The 8,265-nt window shown below is 44.6% G+C and overlaps 1 protein-coding gene across 1 annotated transcript in view; it reads right to left on the bottom strand.

Moving 5' to 3' along the window:
• The window catches only part of LOC144833050 (aquaporin-2-like), a 41,957-nt gene extending 39,215 nt beyond the window's left edge, over positions 1 to 2,742 (bottom strand). Inside the window, exons 1-2 of the mRNA XM_078689140.1 lie at positions 2,278 to 2,742; positions 645 to 809 (exon numbers count right to left, since the gene is read on the bottom strand). Of these exons, the coding sequence (XP_078545266.1) occupies positions 645 to 809; positions 2,278 to 2,640 (528 nt within the window). The 5' untranslated portion in view covers positions 2,641 to 2,742. The remainder of the gene's footprint in view (positions 1 to 644; positions 810 to 2,277) is intronic.
• Between the last annotated feature and the right edge of the window lie 5,523 nt (positions 2,743 to 8,265).

An 8,265-nucleotide genomic window follows, 5' to 3' on the forward strand; every position in this document is an offset into this window, starting at 1 on the left:
ATATCTGCTGCTTCCCATTCCCCGCCATTTCATCCTTTCTCCATATAATGCAATTCATGCATGGGGCCTGATTACGATGTCAGTCGGAGTTACTTCCGACCAACATCGCCGCGGACACGGAACTGACTGACCGTAGGTTGGCAGTCCTGATTACGCAAACTCAGTGCAGAGATTAACAAGGGGGAACTTATGGTGCCACCAAGGCCCCCAACCGGAGGCCGCTGAGGCAAGGGGTCCTGCCAGGGCCCCCTAAAGCTGGTTTCTGACCAGCTTTTCATGTAGGAAACCCCGACATGAAAAGCCTGTGGGAAACCGGCATTGTGATTGCGATGGTGGAACGCCATTCTTAATGAATTACGTGCTGGTTCTGACTGGCCGACAGGCTCCTTGAGCCCATTAGAGGCAGTCAGAATGACTATCCTGTTTCAATTCCTACCACCGTATTCGTAATACGGTGGTTGTAATTGAAACCAAAGATGTCGGTCAGAAAGCCTCCGACCAACCACAAAATCAGTACCATAGTGTCTGTAGGCTGGCTAATGTCTATATTATTTCAAAAGTTTCCTAATAGTCAAGTCACAAAGTGAATGCATAGTGACTCCAGCTGGGGGTTTAGGCTTAATAGTTACAGAAAACTTACGTACCCCAACTAGATGCCCCAGAGTGACAGAGAGGCCAATAGACAAAGACGGAGATCCAATATTGTCTGATCTGCGACTATCTGTTGAAGCAAAAATGCAAAGAACCAGTTGGAAGGTGAGCATAATCTCGATCGCGACACCTTGTCCTGGAGAAGTGTTGTTGCTGAGCTGCAAAACAAATACATCAGTGTTAAATTTGAAATACTCAGGAGAACTGACCAAGGACAGAGGATGAGCTAGGCATAGCATTCATTCCTATAAACCCCTTTCACAACTTTCCTCTTATATTCTGCCATATGATCCACACATCCTTAACTTTTTTCAAGGTTTCCCCCATTCTCATCCACCTTCATTTCATTCTGCTTCATCTGTCGTTCATCACTTTCCTTCCTCATTCTCTTTGCCCACACATCCATCCACATTGTCCCCTTCTACATCAGTTCACTTCAACTTCATCTATATCACCTCCCATATACATATCACTCATCACTGCCCCATCCACTGATACCCTTTTTACACTTATCCACCTTTCTCTTTAGCACTTAGCGCTTCTCATGACACCCAGCCCTCTTCGTTCCTTCACATCTCTTGGTCTTAGCCCTTAACTCATTCTTGTTCATCTACTCTCTCAAGTTCTTGTGCACTTTTCAGCGCGTTTGATCTCATCACTTCCAAGTCAACTTTTCGACAACTAAGCCCAGTCTTTAACCCATTTGTTAAAATCTCTATTTTGGCATATGTGGGCACCGAGGCAGTGGGAGATGGAGCGGCGTCCCTACCATCTCGTATTTTTACTTAGCGAAGCAGGCTGGGCTAGAGTTCTGGTCATATTGCTCTGTAGTGGCCCATTTAGTGGCTCGATATTTTCCCCCTTGGGCCTTCAAATAGTTTAAGAACTCTCACTTTTATAGCTCTTTCCTGCAGAGATAGAAAGTGTTGCCAAGCTGTCTCTAGGTCTCTGTTCTGCTTGCCAGTCCAGCTCTGCCACATTTGTGTAGAATAAATGACAGTGAACGCTGAAAGAAACTTCCTTGCACTTTAGAATTGAGAACCTAGTTACTTTTTCAATTGTCAACAATGCCTACAAAGTGGAATAGTGTGATTCGATGTTATCAACCCATCCAAATTTAGTCTTCGTGTGTTCACATTTTGTGATGTAGGTTTCCACTATATAAATATCAGTACACATTAGTCACCAGAGATTTCGAATGCCAGCCAAGAGATGTTCCTGATTCGTTGCCTGTACATGTGTAAGCTACACTTAGGTGGAGAAATGCCAACAAAAGGAGATACAAGCAAAACCTTTCCACAATTAAAGCAAAAATTCGTTTCGTTGCCTGGCGGAGTTAGGGTTCAAAGTTCAAAGAACAAGCAGATGGTTTTAAAATCTCAGTTCAGGACATCCACCCATCCCCACCCAAATGCTAGCAACATAAAATTTCTTTCATAGGCTGAAATTGAGTCAGGGACAAGGCTTGGCTCAAATCCAAAGAAGCTCTGAGGTCATCGGAACCCTCGGGTAAGGCAGGACCTTTTGGAGAACATTGGGTTAACTCCCTCGTACAGCCTTCTCACAACACGGGAAACACACAGAGAAAGAAACGTGGTGTTAGTCTCTAGGAAAGCAATCACTTACTGCATTAATCGCCAGGTGTCCCCTGATATTTGGAGGAACTACTGCGTAGAGGATTCCGGCTCCGACCAACCCTCCGAGAATCTGTGCCAGGATGTAAAAGAGGGCACGCAGGAAGGAGATGTGAGAGCCCACCAGGAAGGCCACTGTGACGGCTGGGTTGATGTGGGCACCGCTGACATGGCCCACAGCCTGCACCATAGTGGCAATTGCTAAACCGAAGGCCATGGAAATTTGCAACACGGTGGGAAGAGCCGACGGCCATTTTAGAGCAGAACCCAGTCCAAAGAAAAGAAATATCAGGGTGGCGATGAATTCGGCTAAAACTGCCCGGGCAAATGCCCACGTGAAAAGCTCCCGCCTCATAGATCAGATGGGCAAAAAAACGAGTCAGTGAGAACCTTCCGTAATGGTAATCTGCAAGGAGAGAATGTAAGGATTTATATACCTGGCGAGCAAGTGGCGAGTTCAGCCAGGGGTGGAACTGAGACAATTTCATAGTCCACTCCTCCCCTTTATAATACCAGCCAGGATTCATTCATCTCAGGACATACACCTCCTTCATAAGCATTTTGGAACAGAGTCACATATTTCAGTGAATGACGCATGAGGCATTCCTTTCAAAGACACATCAGATAGCCATTAGTCTGTCTTTATCGGTTTCATAAGCTCTGTCTCTTGTCTTCAAGTGATATCTCTGTCCTGAGAGCTTTCCCAATGATGCTATCATGGCTCTCTGGCAGCCTCTCTGTGTACCTTCTTTTCGGACACTTGTTCACTCCACTTGGCCCTCCATTTCCCTGACAAACCTTGAGTTGTTGATGAATATGACTAAAAACGTCAAGATAGTAATTGTGCGGCTGCTCCTGAGTACATTTTGCGGCAGTGATTTAATAATAATTAAAACAAACAGGTGCTGTCAAAAGTGCAGAATATGTTAATAGATCAGTGGCTTTCTTTGTCTTAATAACAACGCTTTGGGACATATTACGATAGCGGTGGGACCACCACCGACAAGAAGTTGGTGTCAGTCCCATCGCCGACAGACCGTCTGTCTGGCCTTTGCATTTTGATGCATACAATCGGACTGTCAGCAGTCAAGTTAAAGACTGCTGCCTCCGCAGTCGTGGCCGGCTTTATTGCAAGTGGGTGAGGTCGCCAGGGGGGGCTTAATTTAAAAAATAAAATAAACTTTCCTTCCTGGGTCCCGTCTCTGCTGCTGACTTGCTCTCCTGCTGTCCTGCCTCTGGCAGGAAGTAGGCAGCCTCCCTCCCCTCCCCAAAGCCAATCACAGCACTGCAATGGCAGCATTGTGATCAGTCGGGATGGCGCCCAGCCGGGCGCCTATGGGAAGGCCATTTTCTATATGTAAGCTACATTGTAGCCTACATGGAGAAAGGACAGAGTGTGCAGGACTGGTTTGGGCGGCCCCAGAGGGCCTACCAAACCGTCAGCGCCTTCAGCACTGGGCCAGCTATTCTTCCCCTGCCCTAAAGCAGACCTGCCTGCCCCTAACCAAACCCTTCTGCTTTCTCGCAGTACGAGAAGCAGAAACATAAAATGGTATTTATTACCATTTTATGTTTCTGCTTCTCGCACTTCGAGAAAGACACGGGTCGATGCTCCTCCATCCCAGAGGAGGAGCCAACCCTGCACCTCCAACAGGATCTAGGAGCTCGTTCTGGCGTTGGTCAGAATTGCACCCCTTTAAGCAGGCAGTGCCTGCTCAGGCGCCGCCGTAGGAATTACGATGTCCCTTTCCGACAGCCTTTTCATGGAGGTCCGGCGGTCCGGTGGCCATGAAAAGGCTGTCAGAAACGTAACTTGGGGGCTCAAAGCAGGGCCCCCATCGCCCATGGGCCACTGTAAAGTGGCCCTGGGGTCACATGTAGTGCTCCCATGCACATTAATGCACTGTGTGCTAGACACTACGCCGTGCCAGGCACACAGTGCATGGATGTGCACAAAGTGCTCTTTCACATTTAAGCTTGTGCTACGGCCCTTTTTCTGGGATGCAGTACAAGCAGCAATGTAAAAGAGCATTTTTTCGACCACCAGCATGGTGGTCTCATCCTAATTCCGCAGTTGGACCACCAACTGCGTATCGAGCAGGCTCCTGACCGCCAAGATAGCGGTCGGCGGTCCAACCGCCCAGCATCCTAATGATTTAAAAAATATATATATATTTTATTGGTATTCAACCCAAACAACATCCCCCCTACAAGACCTTCACCAGTAAGGGCAACATAAGGGACACAATGCGTACAGTCATTGTCCACAGGTAGGCCCTGAAGAAATTCAGCCATATCGCCCCTACCCTGATGAAGCGCCACTGGCTCCTCTTACCTTTCAAGACCATATTCAAGACAATATTCAAGACAATCAGTATTGTCAACAAAGTCTTCAAAATTGACACCGGTATAAATTGCTGACAAGCACACCAACCCTGGTGGCCCTCCACCCACATGCAGCCAGGATATCTCCAGAGTGTCTGGGGATATCCTGAAGAATGAAGAAGTCTAAAAATAGAAGAAAAAGAAAAATTCTCAATCAATGCACTAAAGATCTGAAACAACATCCATGAGCACCTGCCAACTCTCCTTCATCTCTGTTAAGAGCTTAAGACACCTCTTAAAATAACACTACATCTCCTGGGTTTACCTCATGCAGAGGACCAGATCGGCATAGCCCCACTCCTCTTATGGATAAAATGTTGCAGAACCTGGAGGCGGCATTCATAAGGTCATGCATCACCGACTGCTTACATCTAGATAAGGCCATAAAGATGCCCTAGTTTGCATATTTAAAAAGGGCCTGTTAAAAATTGGGCTTAAGAAAAATATTTTGAAAAACCCCAAAATCTAGTCGAGAACAATAAGGAGATTGTAAAACAACGTTTCTCTGAGTCCCGTCTGAATCATAGATTATTGAGAGTGCAAACAATGCCGACTGTCAAGAAATACCTATAGGTGTCAACTGTTAGAAATACTGAACCCTATTTACTGTGGATTGATAACCATATTTATAGGTTGTACCTTCCTTTTTTTTAGATTAAATGTCATTCATTTGTAAGTTACTTTTCTGTCTCAATGTGTTTAGTGGTACCATTTATGCCCATGTCATTGTAATAACACTGTGAAACAGAGCACATGCCCCTTTATACTTTTCTGTCCTTTACAGTCCTAAAATCTTACCTGTGCTGTGTAAGGCAAATATTAGACATTTCCACTTATGCCTGAAATATTTAGAAAAGCTGCCTTCTCTGGATATCTGTCCTGCAGTGTTAAATTTCATCAAGAGTGCTCCGGAGGTCAGAAAACGCTATGAAATTTTACACATATGGTGATATTACTGTACAAAATCATTGCAGTCTACTTGATATTGAGATATTTGTTAAGAAGACTTACATTTCAAGGAATTCACAAGTTGTTTTGCATTGTGAGGAAGCTGCATGTATTTTACGCTTTTATGACTCTCCTCACTTGTATTTTATGCCTTGTGATCTGTTGCTTGGAATGAGATTTACCTTTTTCATCAAGGTTACTGAAATGTTATATGTAAATTTCCCCTAAGATCATTGTTTATAGAAATATTTTTAAATTGCTTTTATGGCATATGCCGAATTAAGATTTTGAACCTGAACCACTACATCTAAACACCATTAGTACCTTCTGCCTATTTCAGAGCTCCGCTCTTCTCTACCCAAGAAATTATTTTGCTTTCTGTTCTTTTGCCTTTGACCCACTACAGTGCTCCATTGCCTTTGGTTAGTCTTGCACTTTATACATATATACACACAGAAGTAGATGTTTTGGTGCCCAAGAGCTGAGACTCTAGAATGCCATTCACCTTAACTTGAGATCTGACCACAACTACAATCAGTTCAGTAGATGTCGGGTAAGTGAAGTGTTCAGACTTGCCTTTAACTGAAATAAACACTGAACAGGAATTTGAATGGAAGGATATTGGACACCATTTCCAGTCAGACCCCATCATCATGTCATAAAGCTATGTTTATGTTCCTTCTGTCAGTCTTCTGAAATAACTAAAAGGTGGCAGCTAATGCGGTGCAACCTCCTTAAAAATTTATAAATAATGATGATGTTGATGCTGATAATTTACTGGTGTTGGTACTTTTATAATGCCAATAAAAAAAAAATAACAATAAATAAATATATATATATATATATATATACATATATATATATATATATATATATATATATATTACCTTGGCGGTCGCCAGTAGGTAGTTATATTTAGGAATGGCTATCATAGGAAATCCGCAACATTCTATTGGGAATAACTCTGGCGCTGGTTGAGGAATTTGTGTGTAATTTTCCAAAATTTTGGCCAGCTCCGCTGCGCTCCTTCCCTAAAAGTTTCGGGGGATTCGTGAAGTGGGGGCTGAGAAAAAAGGGGGGTCCCAAAACGTGTTTCCCCCATGTTAATTTCCATAGGACGGTCTGACAAGTCTACAGCCCGAACCGCTGAACAGAATTACGCCAAACTTGGCAAAATTGTAGGGACTGGTACGCAGATGTGCCTTTGCTATATTTGCTGAAAATTGCTCCAGTGTTTTTTTTGAAAATTAACTTAAAAAACACATATATATCTATAGGCGCGCTCCGTCCGCTCTCCGGTACGCGTACCGGGGAGCACACCCGGCGCGCTACGGGAGTGCGCGAGCGGAAAGCTGATTGGCTATCGGGTGTCTGTCAACATTCTAAACAGTACGGAGAGTCCGCCATCTTGTGTCTCGGTAGAATCGAGACATAAGAGGTGAAAAAAGAAAGGGGGATATAATTAAAAGGGGGCAGAGTAGACACCCCCTGACACCCTAGGTTTTCTGAGGGGGGCCTAGAAGGACCCTGAAGGGTAAAAAAAAAAATTTCTTTTCGCGGGGTAAGCTCAGGGTGCGCGCACATGGGCGCTTACCGGTACGCGTACCCTGAGCGCACCCCGGGGAAAAACTGTGTAAAAAATTAGAGTGAAAAAAATATTTTTCAGCAATACATCCTTTCACATGGGACAAGCCCCATGTGAAAGGGTTTGCGTCAGTCTTACGCCTGCTGTGAGGCAGGCGCAAGATTTTGATGCAACGGTGTCCTAAAAGTGACGCAGTGAAATCTCATAGATTTCACTGCATCCCTTCTACGACCCTTCCTTGCGTCAATACGCCCCCTTTGCATACATTATACCTGGCGCAGGTATAATGTGGCACAGAGGTTTACAAAGTGACGCAGCTACCTAGATGCGTCACTTTGTAAATATGACTCAACAAGGTGCAATTTTTACACCACTGGTGCGTCACAAAAAGTGACGCACCAGTGGCGTAAAAGTGACGCATGGCCTCATAAAAGAGGCCTTCAGTCTTCTACTCATGTGTCATATTTAATGTATGACGCATTATGTCGCAAGGAGTTACAGATACATCAGTATTTCTGACGTATCTGTAAGCGCAAAAGTGATGCATTGCTGGAGTGTGTCACAAAAGTGACTCAACTCCAGCAATGCATCTTTTCACATGGGGCCAGCCCCATGTGAAAGGGCCTGTGTCAGTCTTATGCCTGCTGTGAGGCAGGTGCAAGATATTGACGCAGCGGTGTCCTAAAAGTGATGCAGTGAAATCTATCTCATAGATTTCACTGCGTCACTTCTACGACCCTTTCTTGCGTCAATACGCCCCCTTTGCATACATTACACCTGGCGCAGGTATAATGTGGTGCAGGGGTTTATAAAGTGATGCATCTACCTAGATGCGTCACTTTGTAAATATGGCTCAACAATATGCATTTTTTACAGCACTGGTGCGTCACAAAAAGTGATGAGCCGGCGGCGTAAAAGTGATGCATGGCCTCATAAATGAGGCATTCAGTCTTCTACTCTTACTTTTTCTTTCACTTTCTCTGTTTCTTCACTGCCTTACTTACCTGGTCTCACACTCACTTGTCTTTATCCAGTCTGTATCTCCACTCTTTCCTAAACATC

The sequence above is a fragment of the Lissotriton helveticus genome, chromosome 1_1 (genome assembly GCF_964261635.1).
Source record: "Lissotriton helveticus chromosome 1_1, aLisHel1.1, whole genome shotgun sequence".
Classification (NCBI taxonomy): domain Eukaryota; kingdom Metazoa; phylum Chordata; class Amphibia; order Caudata; family Salamandridae; genus Lissotriton; species Lissotriton helveticus.